At 39.7% G+C, this 21,682-nt stretch overlaps 1 protein-coding gene across 1 annotated transcript in view; it reads right to left on the minus strand.

Moving 5' to 3' along the window:
• Nucleotides 1-7,107: 7,107 nt before the first annotated feature.
• Nucleotides 7,108-21,682, minus strand: part of LOC109913347 (tetratricopeptide repeat protein 37) — a 74,620-nt gene continuing 60,045 nt past the window's right edge. The window contains exons 24-29 of the mRNA XM_020512846.2: nt 17,719-17,843; nt 17,184-17,342; nt 14,871-15,023; nt 11,923-12,053; nt 10,364-10,487; nt 7,108-7,965 (exon numbers count right to left, since the gene is read on the minus strand). Coding sequence (XP_020368435.2) covers nt 7,888-7,965; nt 10,364-10,487; nt 11,923-12,053; nt 14,871-15,023; nt 17,184-17,342; nt 17,719-17,843 — 770 coding nt within the window. The 3' untranslated portion in view covers nt 7,108-7,887. The remainder of the gene's footprint in view (nt 7,966-10,363; nt 10,488-11,922; nt 12,054-14,870; nt 15,024-17,183; nt 17,343-17,718; nt 17,844-21,682) is intronic.

Here is a 21,682-nt window from a genome sequence, read left to right on the forward strand (position 1 = left end):
GTGCCCATATCATATATATTTAATGATTTTATTAAAACATTATGTGCTAATATCATAATATGTAGTTATAATAAACTATTAGAAAAGTGTATACTTCCGTTTATTTTAAATTATAGCTTATCCTGTGACAGTTTTATGGGCCAACACAAAATTGTGTTACTGTGGTTCTGAAGTTCCTCCCCGTTAATATTTTTAGGTACTTTAGTTCACATTGAGAGATTTCAGTCTCGATCATTATTAGGAAATACTTTCATTAGAATAGAAAATACTGGAAAATATGCTATTTTGACTACAATCCATATTTACACTACCAATTTCCTGGCCCAAGGATGTAATTTTACTTATTCACCACATTATCCCTAAGTGTTAAATACTTAGAAGAGCTCAACAAAGGAATTAGTCCTTACCTTGACTATAAACTAACACTTCATTCTCATGTCCAATGCCAGTTGTGAGTTTTTTTTAAAAAGTCAGAATTCTGAGCAGGCTCATCTGATCACACTTCACTTTCCAACTACATCATGTTTACCTTTAACCTTATTGTAACCGAACAACATTCTTATCACTATTCAATTCAAAAAAATCATTGGGTGGAATCAGAATGATGTGAATCTGAACCTGAACAACATGAGCTATGATGATAAATCTGGGAGCATTGCATGAGAAGTCCAGAGGACTTTCCTGATGTTGAGAGCAACTAGTTGCATTTTCCAACGAAGTTCCAGAAATTGAAATAAGATTCTCACTTGGCAACAGCGAGATGCCAAGTGATGGATTAGTACTTGATATGAGCCTCATTAATTACACATTGCACCTCACTAATATAAGTTTCCTATCATATCACGTAGATGCTGAGAATTCCTGACATGAATGTCAGAAAAAGTACCTAATCAGGTATGTCACTTGCTCCTCTGTACCATCATCTTGAATACCTGGCAACAAGATCTCAGGGCACCTATCACATTCATCCCCTTGTCTACAGAGAGTTGCATCCAATACCTGTCAGCATCTCAGGACCTTTGTGGTACTTGTCTAAATCATTTTTAGGATGTTTCTGCATTTTAATGTTGTACTTTGGGTGCATACTGGCAACCAACAATGAAATGCTGCTGCAAGGATACTTTGAGTGGTGGGACAGATTGGATTAGGCTGCATCTCTGGACTGCTTACTCACTTTGAGCCTACCAAGATAGACAGCCTTCAGTAAGGGGTCCCAGTACAGTAAGGGTAGCCTCTGTTAGCCATTCAGAAACTTGGGCTACTTTGAGCGCTCAGGGTCAGAATCCTCTCCTAGGGGCTGAGGAATTGAATGCCACAGACTACCATTCATTTTGGGTCTTTCTACCCTAGTGTGGGCTGTTTCCACCTGGCATGAGAGAAAGGGGAAGGATTGAGAAAGTTGAAAGTTGGGGCACAGCTGTTAGTGCAGGTGGGGTAAAGATGCTGAGGTGTCCTGATCGCATGGGTAGGCAGCGCAGAGACCATGGTGAGTTAGTGGGTTGTGTGTCTGGGTAGGTGAGAGCAAGTGAAGTTAGAAGCTGCATGTAATATTGAGAGGGGTAGAGCATGACCCTTGGTTTGAAGAGGATGCAGTAGATAAAGTTAAAGTTAGTGAGAGGTAGTTGGACAATATCTAGGTTTGGCTGAGACTGGCAAGTAACATTTACACCACAGAAATGCCAGACAATTATCATCTCCAATAAAAGACAATCTAATCATTGTCCCTCAACATCCCACACAATCAACATTCTGGGTTTACCATTGACCATACAGTGAACTGGACTCGCTGTATAAATACAATAGCAAGAAGAGCAGTTCAGAGGCTAGGAATCTTGCAGCAAGTAACTCACTTCCTGACTCACCAAACCCCTGTCTACCATCACAAGTCAGGAGTGTAATGGAATACTCCCCATTTGCCTGCAGGAGTGAAGCTCAAGCTTGGCACCATACGGGACAAAACAGCCCGCTTGACTACAGTCTCCTCCACTGACACTCAGTACGCACTGCTTGCGTACTGAAATCCAAAGGAGAATTATGAAGGAAGAAATAATCTTTCAACACTTTTTAGATACAGCAGTGGTACCAGAGGACTGGAGAATTGCAAATGATACACCCATATTCAAAAAAGACTGCAAGAATAAGCCCAGAGCCACAGGCCAATCAGTTTAATCATGGTGCGAAAGATTTACATACAGTGAATTAGATATTACACTCTCCCAGGTGTGGATTTGAAAGTGGTGGGTGTGGTGGGGGAAACCTAAAATCCGAAGCAGATCTTCCAAACACAAACTTTCATGTTATCCATCTCCGACCCAGATGATATTTCACTGGGGGTGAGGGAGGTGCCAACTTTTGACCTGAGGCTCTTGTGGCCACCTAATGGGCACCACCACCAGTAGTTTACCTGAACTGATGCTACCCCAACCTATCTGAAGCAACAACACCCCTCCCTCCCTCACCAAAGCCATACCCTATTTAATGCTCACGCCTCACCCACCAACCCACAAGTGCTGCACTTAGCTGGGTGTCTCAGCACAGTGCCAATCTCAGGAGTTGCCTCAATTTCCAGTTGAGCATTGATGGAGGGAAGGTCACTGATGAAGCCTGGCCTGAGCTCCCGGTCATCCAATTCAAGCAGCTTTAGGCAGGACATGCCCTGGGAAAGGGATGGAAGACTCATTCAAAAGCAGTTAATACTCCTCCAAGCCATCAGGATTGCAGCTGAGGTCCCCTTGAATTTTCAGTGGGGTCAGCAATGATATTTGTAACCACCCCTTGTAAATTCAACCCAATAATTCAGGATGAAATTAACAGTCATTTGGGTAAATGTAGACTAGTAAAGAAAGCCAGCCAGCACAATTCTTTATGCCTACTTCTATGACGTTTGGACTCGCTTTCACATTAGCTCCACGTCTCTTTCATACTTTCCTTTTCATCCCTATCCTTCTTCACTTCCCCTCTAAACTTTCTAACCATAGTCAGTGGCAACCTGACATTTCCAAGTTGGAGATTTTGATAAGTTTGATGCGGGTAATGCAATTGATGCAGTATACACGTACTTACAAAAGGTATTTGATAAAGGGTCATATGACAGGCTTATTGGCAAAGATAAATCCCACAGAATGAAAGGGACAGTTTCATCAAAGTGAGGGAAAGTGTCAAATGCATTAATTAGGTGGCATGTGGAGTAATAAACTGTTCACTAGCTCTTGGGGTCAGGGCCACCCAACACCTGGCCTTAGTTACAACTTTGTTTCAAAAATGGAGAAAAAAAACTGAACTCCAGCTGTGAGAGTGACTGCCCCTGACATCAAAGCAGCAACTGAGTGAGCGTGACATCAAGAGTTCTGAGATAAACAGACGTCAATGTAAAGCAGAGAGAGAATTCTCTGCTGATTGGAGTCATACTTGTCACATAGGAAGATGGTTGTAGTTGTTGGAGATCAATCTTCGCAGCTCCGTGACATCTCTGTAGGAGATCCTTAGGGTAGTGTCCTAGGTCCAATCATCTTCAGCTGCTTCATCAGTGTCCTTCCCTCCATCATAAGGTCAGAGTGGGGAGGTCTGTTGATGACTGCTGTTCAGCAATGTTCACACCTCAAAGTCTGAAGCAGCCCTTACCCAAATGCAGCAAGACCCAGACAATATCCAGGTTTGGGTTGACAAGTGGAAAGTAACTTCACATCACAACATTACAAGGACTATCCCCAACTAGAGAGAACTTAACTATCTCCCCTTGACATTTTGTGACATTTAATGTGCTGAATCCACCACTCTCAACAGAACAGGCTGCTACCATTGACCAGAAACTTAAATGGACCATCCATAAAAAGGCTGGAAATTCTGTGATAACTCATCTCCCGATACTGAAACACATCCTTCATCTGCAAAAGATAGTAAGAACTGCCGATGCTGGAGTCAGAGATAACAGTGTGGAGCTGGAGGAACACAGCAGGCCAGACAGCATCAGAGGAGCAGGAAAGCTGACGTTTCAGGTCGGGACCCTTCTCCATCTGCAAGGCACAAACCAGGATTGTGATAGAATACCTCTGCTCCATTCATCCAGATGCAAGGAGCTTGGCATTATCTAGGATTCAGCAGTCCACTTGATTGGTGCACCATCTATCCCCATAAACTTTCACTCTCTCTTCCACAAACAGTGACAGCAGTCTGCACCAGTTACATGATACACTGCAGCATGGCTCCTTCAACAGCTTATTTCTAACCTGCAACCACCATCACCTAGGAGCACAAGGGTGGAAAATGCACAGATACACCATCACCTGGAAGTTGATCTCCCAAGCCCCAGACCAAATAAACATGCAACAATATCATCACTCTTTCAATGTCACCGGACCAACATCCTGAGCGCCCTTCTTGACACTGTTGTGTGCAGATTTACACCACATAGACTACAATGCTGACAAGCACACTTCAGTAGGGACATAACAGCATTAGAAAGGATGCATAAATCCTCAGGGCTTGAGATGTAGCCCAGGCTGCTACAGAAGGCAGGTGGGGAGATTGCTGGGGTTCTGACATAGATATTTAATACTTCGCTGGCCACGCAAGAATTGCTAGATAATTGGAGGACAGCTAATATTGTTCCTTTGTTGAAGAGGGGCAGCCCGGATAGACCATGTAATACAGACTAGTTAGTCTGACGTCAGTGATACAAAAATGATGGGAAAATATTCTGAGGCACAGGATGAATCAACACTTGGAAGGCCAGGGATTGATTGGGAACAGTCAGGATGGATTTGTTGGGGGGAGATCCTGTCTAAATTGAGCTTTTTGAAAAGGTGACTAAATATATTGATGAGGGTTGTGCAGCTGAAGAGACTTCAGAAAGGCCTTTGACAAGATCTCACTTAGAAGGCTGGTCCAAAAGGTAAGAGCCCATAGGATCTAAGACAAGTTAGCAAACTGGATCCAAAATTAGCCCGGAAGTAGGGGGTAAAGGGTGTTGAAGGCTAGTTGTGTCATTGGAAGCCCGTGACCAGCAGTGTACTGCAGGGATCAGTGCTAGGACCTTTACTGTTTGTTATGTACATTAACAATTTGGACGTGAATGCAGAAGGTATAATTAGTTATTTTGCAGATGACATGAAAATTGGTGGTACTGTTGATAATGAGGGTGGTGGTGTCAGGCTATAATCTGATAATGATCAGCTGGTAAATTAGGCAGAACAATGGCAGATGGAATTTAATCCTGATAAGTGTGATGTGATGCATTTTACGAGATTTAAAAAGGAAGGATTTACACAATGAATGGTAGGTTCCTAGGGAGTACTGATGAACAAAGGAAAGTTGAGTACAAGTTCATAGGCCCCTGAGGGTGCCAGCATGGGTAGTTGTGGGGCGGGGGGTTGGTAAAGAAGCGATGCTTGCCTTTATTAGCCAGGGAGCAGGAAGTTGCAACTTTATAGAGCATAGTTCAGGCCACAGATGGAATACTACATGCAGTTCTGCTCACTACACTAATCAGAAGGATGCAACTGCACTGGAGAGGAGATTCACCACGATGTTGCCCGAGATGTAAACACAGTTACGAGGGGAGACTGGATAGGCTGGGTTTATTTTCCTTACAGCAGAGGACACTGACGGGGTTTCTGAGGTATATAAAATTATGAGAGGCATAGAAAGGGTAGATCATGAGAATATTTTCCTCCTGGCAGACATCTCTAACACTGGAGGGCGTAAATTTAAGGTGAGGAGTAAATGGTTTAGAGGGGATTGGAGGAAATTTTTTTTTCAACCAGGGAGTGGAAAAATTATGGGAAGCACTGTCAGAGGATGGTGGAGACAGGTACTCTCACAGCACTGAAGAAGCATTTGGACAAACACGTAAAATGCCAGGGCATGGTCCATAACTTACTAAGTGCAGGTAAACAATAAATGGAACCAAGGAGCTCAGGAACATAGTTCCTAAAAGTTGTGTTATAGGTAGATAAGGTGGTAAAGAAATTGTTTAGCACTCTTGCCTTCATTACTGAGGCCATTGAGTATAGGAGTTGGAATGTGATGTTGCGGTTGTACAAGTCATCGGTGAGGCCACTTTTAGAAAAGCACAGCATCCGAGGAGCAGGAAAGTCAACGTTTCAGGCTGAAACCCTTCATCAGGGATGGGTAGGGGGAAGGGCAGCCCAGAAATAAATAGGGGGGGGGGGGGATGGGTGGAGCTGGGGGAGGGGAGGTGAGATGAGATGGAGATAGGTGATAGCAGGTAAAGGTTTATTGCGGTTGGTCAGTGGGAAGGATGGAGCAGATAGAGGTGTAGGAAGACAATTGGAGATAGAGAGATTTTGAAGCTGGTGAAGTCAATAAATCAGACCATTGGGCTGTAAGCTCCCAAGATGAGGTGCTGTTCCTCCAGTTTACATTTGGCCTCACTGACAGTGGAGGAGGCCAAGGATGGGCATGTCAGCAGGGCAGTGGGAGGAGATGTTAAAGTAGATGGCAACTGGAAAGTTGTTTTACTGGGATTGGAGGGTTTGAGTTATAAAGGAGGGGCTGGGACATTTTTCACTGGAGTGTAGGAGGTTGAGGCGCAACCTTAGGAGAGGTTTATGAAATCACGAGGGGCATGGATAAAGTGAATGTCAAAGGCCTTTTCCCTCGGATGGGGGATGGGGGCATTCAAAACTAGAGGGTATATTTTCAAGGTGAGAAGAGAAAGATTTAAAAGGGACCTGAGGGACAACTATTTCCCTACAGAGGGTGGTTCCTGTGTGGAATGAACTGCCAGAGGAAGTGGTAGATATAGGTACAATTACAACATTTGAAAAACATTTGGGCAGACACAGGAACAGGAAAGGTTTAAACAGATATGGGCCAAACGAAGGCAAATGGGACTAGGTTAATTTGGGGAAAATTGGTTGGCATAGGCTGGTGGGACCAAAGAGTCTGTTTCCATGCTGTGTGACTCTATGACACAATTTTAAGTTACCTGTTCTGCAACTGACAGTGCAGACTGTCAAGGCACGTATTCTCTGCTCGCTTGGATTTAGTTGACTTGTCCTTAATTTTTCTATTTTGGTTTTAACCATCCATTTTGTACACTTGTTTAAAAATAAGGTCCCACTATGGGCCCAGAGTAGAGCACAATTGCAACAAAGTCCTCTGCATTTTTATTGGTTCAATTAGACACAGAGCCACATGAAGCAAAGCTGTAGGGAAGAGATATTGCAACACTTTTTTTTGCCAATAAGATCCATCTTTAAAAGTATTTAAGGATTTCTATGGATCAAGTTTTTTATCTTAATTGAAGCAGCATTTCAGAAGATTATTCCAGTTCAATACAGAAATGGTTGTTATTGCATAGTAATTTGACAAAATTAAATACATTTGATGCAAAGCACAAATGATATTTCTGTCTTAAACGACTAGTGAAACAAAAAGAAAAAAATTCAACAAAATGCAAACATGCCTACAGGCTTCAATAGGAAATCATGATAGGAGTACATAGTTTAATCGTAACATTACATTAAACTTTGCAACAAAATGTTCAAACATGATTGTTTCGGTGTATTTATACTATAATAATACAGATCATTGGTGAAGTTAAAATGAAGGCATTCAATCAGAAATAAAGAAATCTGCATGCTTCCCAGTCATGATGGTATATTTAAATTTTCAGCTTTTAAGATGAAAAGTGCAGGAAATATGATGGCAGAAGAGAAAACTAGTCTAAATATTCGCAGTCTTTTTCAATATAGCCAAAGTGCAACAAATCGTACTGTATTCAAATTGCTTCAAAAAAGCCAGCCATAGCTACTGCTTTTTGACAACCAGAAATCTGAGTAATATGGTGGCTGCATCTATAAATTACAATGCAAGACTTTAGTGTGCATGCATTGGAGTTCAATCTTTGTTCTTGTTTAGTTATTAGGATGATTCAATAAGCTTCTTGTGCAGCTCTTCAACTCTAGAATCTCCTTTCATTTTGGCATTTTGAAGTAATACCTGAAAGCACAGTAAATTCATTTAAAACAAAGTTTTGAATAAGTGAACATATTCTTGGGAGCTTGTAATGACATTTATCCGGCATGATCCTCAAATACCAGCTAAATCCCATGTTGTACACCTAGTTTGTGCCGAATTAGCTAAGCTCAGTCAAACCAATAGCAGGCTTCCACAAGTGAGCTCACTCTGAGCTGTGGGCATGAGAGAATGAGGAAAATAAAGAAGAAAACAATGAAATAAATTTAAAAAAAAAGAGAAACAGCTGGAGAAACTCTGGCAGTATCTTTGGAGAAAAACAGAGTTAACATTTTGAGTCCAGTGACCATCCTTCACTTCTATGAAAGACAGTGAGAATTTTAAAGGATAGTGGGTTTTTTTTATTCATTCACGGAATGAGGGCGTCGCTGGCCAGGCAGCATTTATTGGTCCATCCCTAATTGGGCAGTTATGAGTCAACCGCATCGCTGTGGGTCTGGAGTCACATGCAGCCCTGACCTGGTAAGGATGGCAGTTTCCTTCCATAAAGGACATTAGTGAACCAGATGGGTTTTTCCAACAAACGACAATGGATTCACAATTCCAGATATTTAGTGAATTCAAATTCCACCATCTGCCGTGGTGGGATTCGAACTCGGGTCCCCAGAACATTATCTGGGTCTCTGGAATAACAGTCTAGTGATAATACCACTTCGCCATTAATCTGGCCTTAAGGGGAGGCAAAGTGTTTCCAACCAACTAAATCTTGTCTTCATTTTATTTTACACATAGGCTAATATTCTGTTTAGCAAGTAGAGTCATTGTTAGCATTGATTCAATAACCAAAACCAGTAAAACAGCGTGAAAATTATTCAGACCATTGCCGTTTGTGGAGTCCTGTAATGTGCAAATTTGATGCTGAGATTCCCGCTAACAGCGTCTACAATTCAAAAGTAATTCTCTAACTGAGAAGTACTTTCAGTAAGGCACTGAGGTTGTGAATGGTACAAATTTAAACATACTTTTTCTAAAACCTTTTGTATGGCTTGATTATCTTAGCAAGGAGGGGTGGCGGCATAGTGGTACTGTCACTGGACCCTGAAACCCCAGGCTAATGGGTTTGAATCCCATCGTCATACATGTAGAGAGCAGAGAATGCTGCCCATCTACTGGCCTCTAAATTGGGGAAGGTGATGGTACTGGATTAGTAATTCAGAGAGCCAGGTAATCTTCCAAAACCTCGGGTTTGAAGCCTGCTGTGGCGGACAGTGGAATCTGAATTCAGTAAAAAAAAAAAAATTCTGGAACTAAGAGTTATTGATGACCGTGTTGATTGTTAGAGAAACCCAGCTAGTTCACAAAAGTCCTTTAGGGGAGGTAACTGCCATCCGTACCCCAGTCAGGCCTACATGGGACTCCACAGCAGTGTGACTCTTAATTGACCTCTGGGCAACTAAGATGAACAATAAATACTGATCTAGCCAGTGACACAAGTGTCCCATGAATGAATTTTTAAAAAATGGCAAAATTTGAATTCAGTAACAATGGAATAAAAAGCTGGCCTAATGATGTTGATGTAAACACTGTCAATTGTTGTAAATACCCATCAGTGCAGCCCAGGGTTCTGGATTACATGCCCATTGACATGCCACTACACCGTCGCTCCTCTTGCTAAAACAATAAAGCTATAAAAAGAACGTGTGTTCATGTTGTACATTTCACAACCTCAGTATTTTCACAGTTAGTGAATTAACGTTTGACTTGTAGGCAATCTCAGCATCAAATTTGCACATTACAAGACTCCACAACAGCAATGGTATTATACAAGAACAGGAGCTGCTGGAAAACAGTGCTGGTGACCCTTCCCTATTCCGAGGAAGGATCACAGGACCCAAAACGTTAACTCTGATTTCTCTTTACAGATACTGCCAGACCCGCTGAGTTTTCCCAGAAACTCCTGTTTTTGTTTCTGACTTACAGCATCTGAAGTTCTTTTGGTTTTTATTTAGCAATGGTCTAATACCCTTTAAGGCAAGAAATCCACCATCCTTACCTGGTCTGGCCTACATATGACTCCAGACCACTGCAATGCAGTTGACTCTTAACTGCCCTCTAAGCAAATATGGATGAACAATAAATGTTGTCTTAGCCAGTGAGGCCCATATCACATGAGCAAATAAAAAAAAAGGACAAAATGAAATTGAAAACAATTCTGATGAAGGGTCTAGGCCCGAAACGTCAGCCTCTTTGCTCCTGTGATGCTGCTTGGCCTGCTGTGTTCATCCAGCCCTGCACCTTGTTGTCTTGAAAACAATTCTGTTAAATTTCACTGTAGCTTTTTAAGCAAAGACCAGTGCTAGCAACAAAACTGCACAATGCTCCTAGTTTATAAACAAAATAGGTGCCAATTGTTTAAACTTACTGTGATAAGTTCATCATCATTTTTGGCCCACAAATGTCGGAGGAGGTACCAACGGCCAACTGATGCAATGCTTTCCGTGTAACCTGGCTGATATACCACTCTCTCGAGCAGCCGTCGTGTTTCCCTGTAGGGCAGTAAAATAAAATCAATTCATTTGAACAATTTAGCCACTTAAGTCCTCAAAAATTTAGAAATAAAGTCAGTAAGTTAAAGTCAAAAGACTGAATATATTTTCCACTACCTACCCCATGCAAATCACCTCATCACACTGTCAAGAATCAGTTCTGAGGAAGGGTCACTGGACCCGAAACGTTAATTCGGTTTTTTCCTTCACAGATGCTGCCAGACCTGCTGAGCTTTTCCAGCAACTTTGTTTTTGTCAAGAATTAGTCTCTCTCCTCTTTTTTTTGGGAGCCTTTCTTCCGTCATATTGTTCGACATTCTTATCTATTTCCTAAGTTTTCTCCTTAAAAAAATCTTCATTCCTTATCATTTCATTTAACTGTCCCAAATTTCCATGAAATATTGGTCCTTCTTTTCTTTCCTCAACAGCTTCAATTATACTTCAGGCACCACCAATACTCCCTTACCTTTTCTCCTCAGAAATCACAGCCCTCTTATCCTCACTAAAGCTTCCTTTCATATTAACTCTCCCACCCATGCTCATGGCGAGCCCTTTGACCCTGTCAACTTTGGGGAGGCAGTGGTACAGTGGTAATGTCACTGGACTAGTACTCCAAAGCAAACGATAGTGCTAAAGAAACTCAGCAGATCTGTCAACATCACTGGAAAGAAAAATCAAGTTGCAGTTGCAAGTCTGGAGACCCTTTGTCAGCATGGTACAAATGTTACTTGCTACTTCTCAGATCAAGACTGGATATTGTCCAGCTTTTGTGGAATTCAGACATGGACTGGTTCAGTACCTGAGGAATCACAAATGGTGCTGAACATTGCACAATTGTCGATGAACATCAACATTTCTGACATTATACTGGAGCAAAGGTCGCTGATGAATGGAGCTGAAGACTGCTGGACTTGGGACACTAGATCTGCAGTACTTTTCTTTGATTAATGTGATGGAGATGCTGGTTCAAAATCTCCAAGGCACATGGAAATTTTGAATTCAATAAAAATCTGGAGTAAAAAAAGCTAGTCTAATAGTGACCATTTAGTGATTGTTGTAAAGACCTATCTGGTTTAATAATGTTCTTTAGAGAAGGAAATCTGCCATTTTACCTGGGTCTGGCTGACATGCGACTCCAGAACCACAGTAATGTGGTTGATACTTAACTGTTCTCTAAAATTAATATTTTATTCATTAACAAATGCTATTTAACAAACTTTAGCTTGTACACATTTACAAATTTCATTTGTCTACTCCAAATTACAGATGTTGGTTTAAGGCAAACTTCAAGAATTTTAATACCTTCCTATGAATACCTAGTGTATGTTTCTAGTTAGTTGGATGCACTGAAATATTCTTAAAAATAAAGAAATAAGTAGAGGACTACTTATTTATAGCATTTCATGGAATCTGAAATATAAATATGTAATATTACCTTGCTCCCATTTTAACTACAAATTGCAGCAGTGCTTGGAATAGACCAGCAAGAGGACAAAAAGAGATCTTTTGAGCTTCACCGGTTGCTTCTTTGACTAGTGATGCCCATCGATTGCTTTGAAGTTTAATCTAATAAAAAAGAAATTCAAATGTGAAGTTTATATACATAATAATGTTCAATCCATTAAATTGGAGGTTTTAAATTTGGCAGGTACAGCAAAAGGTCACATTTCAGGTTTAATGTTTAATCTATTTTATGTTATTGACAAGTAGTAAGGAGAAACTTCATTTAAAACTGAACGCATTATATTTGAAAACTTATATTAAAATCCATGATGGAAATACGGAATCTAAATTGACCAGACAATAATAAGCAAATCCAACAGATCTGAAATTGACAAAAACTGGTGGTGCTCACTTTATAGAATCCTGACCAGTTTACAGCTTTTCAAAAGCACTTATGTAATGTATCGATTAGTGTTCCTGCTCTCTTTTCCTACAGGTTTGTTAATCTTTTAGACTCCAATTTTAATGCAAGTTTAAAAAAAGACAATTTGTGCTGAATATTGAAAAATCTATATTGTTTATTAAAGATTAACAAGTTTAACAGGTGCATATTCAAATAAAAAATCTTGAAAGATGGCAAGTATTTACACATATGATCATATCAGGCAAGGTGAACATTCTCAAAAACACCCTAACAGAAATTCTCAAATTAAATTTAAGGTAGGTACAATGGAGGAAGATATTGCTGTCTGGTGGATCCAAGTGTTTATAACCGAGTATGTGAATTTTGATAGGGTTTCATAGCCAAAGACAGTAGATTGGTCGCAGCAGGAGAAAAGTGCAGTACTTTTTAAAGAAGTTATTCTGCACTGGATTGATCTCAAAATTAAATTTCATGCTACTCTTTAAAAACATTTTATTACCCGTTATCATTAGTTGAATGTTCACTTGTCATAGTCTATGGCAATTACTCACTATAATGGACTAGCTAGTAAATGTCATGATTGCTACTTTCATCCAAACAATAACATTGGGATATATTTAAAAGGAAAGCTTCTTCAATCATTCCAACAGATAAATCAATGACTTAACACAACTAATTTTAAATGTTTTGCCTGTTTTTAGTCCTAAAAAGTGTTACTGTTAGGATGGTAGGCAACCTTTGGATCTGTCAGCCATTAAAACTTTATTCAGCAAGCAAGCAGCCACATTTTAAGATTTAACCTTAAGATATTCAAAAGGTTAGGAAACAATGCAAGTTATAAAATCCTAAAACTCCTCAAAGGAATTTGCACTTGAATTCACATAGTTCAACATGCATAATTTGGTTACACTGGGCTACTCTTTGGATGTGAAATGCGGAACAACGAACCAGCTCGGTGGATATATATAGTATGACCAAAGACACCTTTATTCAAATATGAAGCATTACCCTCCAGAGATGAGAACACTGGTGATCTGCAATTGATTCAATTACCAACATAGAGTTACTGATAATGATTTTAGAAGATGCTTGTTTAAAATAAACAAACTCTTTGACTTGGTATCACACTTGATGCAGCCACCTATACGTCACCATTGTTTATATGTGGTCCTTGGGAAAAGTGAATCTAGATACACCTTCATTTTGTAATAATGGGGAAATGGAATTACAGCATTAAAACTTCAGTGTAGGGTCAAGATTCAGAGATGTTATGCTTAGTAAGGAAGTGGGGGGGGCGGGGGGGAAAAGAGAGCGAATGCGAGAGTGAGAGAGCGGCAGAGAAAAAAAAAATGTGTAAGGGAACATGAGGAAGCTAATGAATAATATCAAGTTGAATGGCAAGCAGCAAAGCAAGTGAGATCTGGGACTTCATAAATAGAGGTATCGAATACAAGACCACGTCAAATTTTCCTCTTATAAAGTATTACACTACAACCAGAGCATCGCATCCAGTCTGGTCACTGCACATTGCAATGGATATCAGTGGTCGTTGAGGTGTGGAGGAGATTTAACAGATCAGTTCCAGGGATCAGTGATTTTAGTTACAAGGTCAGTTTAAGAAGCTGAGGTTGTCCATCTTGGAGTAAAGGAGCTTGAGGGGAGATTTGATTAAGGTGTATAAAATTAGGCAATTATGAGCAGAATTAAAAAGAGATGGCTGCTGCTCCTGGTGCTATTTTATCTATGATAGTTGAACTGACTTGTGTAGGATGCAAATTTATAGCTTTAAGTTTCCTTGATGCAAGCTCAAGATTTGAAATATGATACTATGGGAGATGTAAAGGAGAAACCTTGGCTTGCTTCTTCAAATGGAGGAAGACAGAGTTGAAGGGTCACACACACCAAAGCTTTCTTTGGAGATTTGATGCAAGTGACAAATAGGTACATTCCATCCTTGCTGCTACAAACAGGAAATTGCTAGGACAAAAATAAAATTACACCATTTGGGGGAAGAGAAGGAGAAATCTTTTATATTCAAGGTTCAAATAATCATAACCATTTCTTCCAAATAAAATAGCTATGTAACAGTTTTATTTATGATACTTTCCAGAATAAAAATTCAAACATTCTTTACTAACAAGGAAATTTGGATGTAGCCGCACTTTATTGCTGCATACATCAACTTATATAAAATAGCATATAATGTAGCCCTTTAAATTCTCACTGGATATATTCAGTGCACTTTAAAAGTTCTGAACTGAATTTAGACTGAGTTCACCTAAGGACAGAAAACAGCTCTTATATCATAACATTTAGGAAGAGTTAAAAACATTAAAAATACTTGTTAAAATCAATTGTTCTATTAAAGCATTAGGTAGCAACAGAATCAAGCTTCTAACCACAAGGTTCAGCATGCAGTTACAATCAGGGTTTCAACAAAACAAGAAAACAAGAAAACATTTGCTTATAGTATGCAAGCACAAAAAAATTCCAGTTGCAGTTAACAAAATTCTTACCGTACTGAGTGAGAGGGCGAGCAATGCTAATCTGAGCAGACTTGACAGTTTGCCATTCATATCGCCTTGTTGTGAAGATAGTTGCAATCCTTGCCTGTAACACATTTCTGCTGCTATCATTAAACCCTGAGATTTATATACTTCTGCCAGCCACTAGATGGAAACAGATTAAAAGATGAGCATAGATTTCAGTCAATCATATGTTTAACACCTGACATCCTGCCAGTTGATGTTGATTTGCTAACATTAAATTAGGTTCTGAAATTCTTCTGAAGCAGAGTTGAAAATGGACATGTTCATTTACATGGCTTAAATGGATGCTTGAGACTGTATGTACAAATAGTGGCATTTAAGTGATGATTCAATGATAGATTTATTTTCAATGAAGTTCTAAGTTTTAACTTTCTATGAATGGTATTAAGAATGCAATATAAACTCTTCATAAATTGTTAATGAAAGGTAATCTAATAAATATCAGCAAAAAATTCCACCTAAGGAAATGTACCAAGCAGTTTCTAGGTTTAAAAACACACTGAACTTTAGAGTTCGAATACTCATTAAAAAGGTAGAGAAAAACAATTGTGCTCCATGGCAAACTTTCACTGCTGACAGCCCTCATGGTCATAACCCCACCAAACTTGACCACAACTTCAGAGTTTAACACAATGACAGAAATTCTGAAATTTCAGTCTGTCATCCACTGCTTTGCCACAGCTTGTGCTGTGGATCCTCCCCAATACCCCAGTCAGAATCAGCAAAGAGAAAAATCAATGGATTGGGCAAAATTGTCTCCACTTCCATTCTTATATCCCTGCTAGAACCTCCATAAAAATTACACCTTGTTCAATGAGGTATAACTGGAGTTTTTGTTTGGTAATCGGAGACATAACTACTACTGCACGACCAATAAGCTTCAGAAACAAATTACATATTTATGGAATGTTGTTAATTATCATTTTGACTAATGAATAGAATTTGTTTCCTGGTGGCTGGGAGTATTCTTCAATGAATTCAGCTGATTAAGTAGCTTGGTGACATCATTGCAGCTTGACACTGACAATCACCATTAAGCAATACTATCATCAATTTCATGTCAAAAGACTCAAAAGCTCATGCCATAGTGATTGCTAGATCTCTCAATGAGACTTTCTTTGATGCCTGCAATCAGCACCCTTGTTTTGCTGACTACAAATCCAGACCACAGATCTGACATCAAATAAATGTTATCAAAGACAAAGACAATACAGTTTCTAGATTGCCTCCATAAGGTCATAAGATACAAGAGTAGAATTTGGCCATTTGACCCATTATGTCTGCTCCACTATTAGGTCCTGACTGATAGGTTTCTCAATCCCATTCTCCTGCCTTCTCCCCATAACCCTTTATGTCCTTACTAATCCAGAACCTATCTATCTGTCTTAAATACACTCAAAGACTTGGTCTCCACAGCCTTCTGCAGCAATGCATTCCACAGATTCACCACCCTCTGCTGAAGAAATTCCTCATCTCAGTTCTAAAGTGTCATCCCTTCATTCCGAGACTGTATGCTCGGATCCTAGTCTCTCATATTAGTGGCAACAGGTTTTCCACATTCACTTTATCCAGGCCTCTCACTATCTGTAAGGTTTAATGAGATTGCCCGCATCCCCCGACCATCCTTATAGCCACCACTGAGTACATACCCACCTTTATTATAAAATTAATCTGAAATAGAAAATCCATATTGGATTTGAAACTGGTGTATGAAGAAAGCAATGTGCCAGTTCAAGAATTCCACTTCTGACACACCTAAAATAGTGGGACCATGGGTTGGTTCCTTGATGTTAGGACAATCAGGTGTACATCTGCAAGCCTGAATGCCCACCTGCCCTATGAGACCACAAAGCAATGTGGGAATATTTCTACATATCCAGTGCATGCTTTCACTCTTACACAGAATATACAGCATAGGAACAGGGCATGATGTCAGCAACTGTATGATGGTTTTTATACTCCCCTGGAGTTTTCTTCCATTCTTTCTCTGTGAAGAACATAACCCCTTATTTTTGAACTTCAGATGACAATAATTAAAGATAACATTTTGATGGTTCTCAATGTTCATGTGAAAAAGAAACTAATGATTGACATAGAATTCTTCAAAGTTTAAGAAGTTTGATCTAGAATGCAGAATACAGTGAATATAATGAACAGAAAAATAGAAGTATTTTTAAAAATTATTGCCATGAAACCTAGTGCTCAGACAGCCTAAATCATAAATCAAACTTTTAAAAAAGTTATTGCAGGAAGACACAAATATAAATAAAAAAAACTTACATGCCAAGCGGTCACTGATGTGAAGTTCGACATCACTGCCTTTTTCAGTTCTCCTAAAACTGTATCTGGAAGCCGCTGCTGTGAAAGCAACAGCTGTTCACATTGAACCTGTCTCAGCAATAGGAACACCATGGGATGGTCTGGGTGCCTCTTTAGAATCTAAATAAAGAAGACCAAACAGAAAAGCAAAAAAGTGCGTGTGGCAGAGGTGCGTACAGTTCCAGAATTCTGTGATGCACTGTAGTTCCAACATTAAAATGCATGCAAGTTACTGTTGTTACATCAAATCATAAAACAATGTCAGTAGCCTATTACAGATATAAAAAATTGTATACTAGGACATTTATTAAGTTTCTAGATCTGAAACTGCATAGTTATATAATGTTGTAATATAATTTATATGTTTTAATATAAAATATAACAATTAAAAGCTTTTGGCATCTTTAGTCCAAGATTATTAATACAGTGAAATCACATTGCAGACAATATAATAAACTGTTGCATATATAAAATTGCTTTTTGATTTAGACAGTACTTTAGTGCAGAAGGCTTCAGCTTCAGAATGCCTGCCCACTTCTTTTAACCCAGTTACAGCTTGTTGCAGAGACCAGTTCTCCAGGGATTGAAGATAAGGAGTTGGCATGGTCTTCACTGTTTCAACTACAGAATAACAGAAGTTAAATTATAAACGACAAGAGAACACTACTGCCTCAAAAACAGTACAAAAAGTAAGCAATAACAGGCTAATGTAAAAGACAACGGAAAATAATTACAAAATTTATTTACATTCTGACTAGAAGGCACACTGAGAAGAAGTCGTAAATTGACCTGGATAAGTCAAATCATAAATAAGGTTATAAAAGTATGAAGATCTCGAGAAACATTGAGAGGTAAGAACAGGGGTAGGTAATAACATGATGGTCAGGCAAGCAATTTACCGATAAATTGGGTTGATGATCAGAAGACCATAAACTGTAGGAGCAGAAATAGTCCAACCACCAAGTCTGTCCCATCACTCAATGAGATTATGGATAATCCTCAACTCCAATTTCCTACCTTTTCTCCTAACCCTCGATTCCCTTTCTGATTAAAAATTTGGCTCTCAGCCTTGAATGTACTTCATGACATTGCTACAGAAGTCTATTGAAGCTAAGAATTTTGTGGAATTCACAACCCCCAGAGAAGAAATTCATCGGAGTCCTAAATATGTGACCCATAATTTTGAGATTACAGCCTCTGGTCCTCCTACAAAGAAAACTACTTTTCTGCATCTACCCTGTCAATCCCCTAAGAATCAAGCAAGTTTAAACAAGGTCATTTCTCATTCTTCTAAGCTCCAATGAGTACAGGCCCAACTTACTCAACCTCTCTTCATAAGACAGTCCCCTCATAACCAGGGCCAGCCTCGTGAAAATTTTGTGGACTGCCTCTCCAATGCCAGTATATCTTTCCTTAAATAAGAGGCCCAAAACTATTCACAGTATTGCAGTTGTGGTTTGAATGGCTTTAGCAAAATCTCCCTATCTTTATACTCTATTACCTTAGAAATAAGAGGGAAACATTCCATTTTCCATCTTTTTTGCCTGAACTTGGGTGCTAGCTATTTGCGATTTATGCACAAGAAAACTCACTAATTCCTCTGTGCTGTAGCTTTCTGAAGTCTTTTTCCATCTAACTAATATTCACTCCTCAGTTCTTCCTACTAAAAAGTGTGTAACCTCATATTCCCACATTATATTCCATCTGGCAAGTTTTTACCGACTCGCCAAACCTGTCTATGTCCTTCTGTCATTTCTTACTGTCATCCTTATCACTTGCCTTTACACCTATTTTTGTGCCAGTCACAAACTTGACTACAGTACCATTTACCTCTTCCAGGTCATAAAATGTATATTGTAAATAATTATGGCAGCAGTAGTGATCCCTGCAGCATCAATAAATTGCTGTCCTAAAAATGCCCCCCTTATCCAAATTCTGTCTTTTAATTGTTAGCTAATCCTCTCTCATACTAATATATTATTTCCAACACCATGAGCACTTATCTTCCTAAGAAGCCTAATGTGTGGTTGCTTGTCAATTTCCCTTTTACGTATTCTGCTCATCTTCTCAAAAGAATTTGAATGCATTCACTAGGCATAGTATCCCCTTCGTGAAGGCATGCTGACTCTGCTCAATCTGTAAGGTTCCCTTTTAGGCGATTCCTACGCACTTGATACAAATGCAATACGCCAACTTCTGTGAATAGCCACAGTTTATTTAAGCAAGTACAAGCTTTGGAGGATCATTTAATCTTCGCAGGGCTTGCGGAGCCGTGTCAAGCGATGCTCTCTATTAAGGGAACCGTCCTCCCTTTATATAGGATTTTACATCACAGTCAGTCATGTATGCAAGATACAATGTTTTACTCCCCCATAGTCACATGCCTAGCAACAGTGATAGTACGTAACTTAATCACCTAACAGTAGAACAAAGGTCAGCCGCCCAAAAACAATGTGTAAGACTAGATAGTTCCTTATCCTTTTAGCCTTAATTCAACATTTACAGAGAGCAGAGTATAATTAGATTACCGCATTTTGTCTGCGAGACAGGGGCTACCATGAAGCACCTAATTTCTTACATGTCAGCAGAACAGATATTAATCCTTTAACAAATCGTAGTACGCATTTCTAAATGCTCTACAACTAGATCCTTTACAAGAAACTCCGGCACTTTCCCAGTTACAGACCTGAAGATCACTGGCTGACAGTTACTTCCTGTTTTGTCTCCTTCTCTTTTTATATGAAGGGTGTTACACTGGCAGTTTTCCAATTGTCTGAGATTTTCCCAGTATCTAAGAATTCCTACCAGTGCACCCACCATCTCTGTAGCTACTTAGAATCATAGAATCCCTACAGTGCAGAAAAAGCCCATTTGGTCCATCAAGTCTGCCCAGACCTTGGCCCCTGTCCTATTTCCATAAACTCACATTTCCCGCCTAACCTGGAGATCTTTGGACTGTGAGAGGAGACCAGAGCACCCAGTAGAAACCCACGCAGACACAGGGAGGAACATGTAAACTCCATACGGACAATGCTAGGATCGAATCTGGGTCCCTGGTGCTATGAGAAAGCAATGCTAACAACTGAGCCACGCTGCTGTCCCTTCTTTTAATATTCTAGAATGCATCCCATCAGGTCCTGCGGACTTATTGGTCTTTAGCCTCATTAGTTTCCCTAGTACTTTTTCTCTAATTCCTTTCCTCCTTTTCCCCCTTAATTATTAGTAATTTTAGAACATTACTTCCATCTCCTACGTGAAGACTGATGGAAAGTATTTATTCAACTTCCTTGCCTTTTCCTCGTTCACTATTATTTCCCCTGCCTAAATCTCTAAGGGGCCCGTTAACTTTTGCTTCTCTTGTCCTTTTTATATATTGCTGTCTTATTTGATTTTTCTTGCAAGTTTGCCATCAAAGTTTCTTCCCATTCTTTCATTTTTGGTCATCTTTTGTTAGTTTTCAAAAAACTTTTCTAAATCAGGCTTACCACCAATCTTGGCTACATTGTATTTCTTTTTCAATTTGATGCAAGCTTCGACTTCCCTAGTTAATCATGGTTGGTTTACCTCCTTCCTAGAATTCTTTTTCTCACTGGGCTATATCTTTACTGTGAGTCACAAACAATTTTCTTAAACATCTGCCAACTTTCCTCAATTGCTTTTGCTGCTAAGTGTCTTTCCCATCCACTTCAGATAGCTTTGTCCTCACTTAAGTTTAGCATAGACATTAAAATCTGTGCTCAGACTATGGCATATTTGTAGTGTCCCTGCCACTGGGCAACAATGCCCAGGTTCAAACCCGATCTGCTCCAGAGGCGTGTAATAACATCTCTGAACAGGCTGACTAGCAAAAGTAGGTATGCAGCACTATGGGCCTGGGTGGCTTAGTCAGCAGGCTATCAAACTTCTAATCTGAGGGTCCAGACTTCAAATCCTGGCCTCAACAGTCTCTTAATCTCATTTTGTTCTACTGAATTACGTTTGACAGAAGACGTGTACTCAATTTGCTAGAACAACTCTCCAAATACCACTCGTCACTGTGTTTTTTGGGGGCCTTCTTGTGGTGCAGTGATAGTTCCCTACCCCTTGACTGAGAGGCTGTAGAGATGTGTAATAAGTTCTGAATAGGTTGATTAGAAAAATAGGTTAAAATAAAAAAAAAATAAATAAATATGCGACATATTATCGGAAAACACCAAATCTCATCCAATTATGGAAGCTAAGCAGATTCAGGCCTGGTTAGTACTTGGATAGGAGACTGCCTGAGAATACCAGATGCAGTAAGCTTTATGGCACTTGTGGCATAGTAGTAGTGACCCTACCTCTGGACCAGAAGACCTGAGTTCAAGTCTCACCTGCTCCAGAGGTGTGTCTTAAGCATGTCTGAACAGGTTGATGAAAAATATCTATGTAGCACTTTACAGTCTCTTGTGGCAGAGTGATAGTGTCCTTGCCTGTCAGCG

Source organism: Rhincodon typus, chromosome 3 (genome assembly GCF_021869965.1).
Source record: "Rhincodon typus isolate 14 chromosome 3, sRhiTyp1.1, whole genome shotgun sequence".
Classification (NCBI taxonomy): Eukaryota; Metazoa; Chordata; class Chondrichthyes; order Orectolobiformes; family Rhincodontidae; genus Rhincodon; species Rhincodon typus.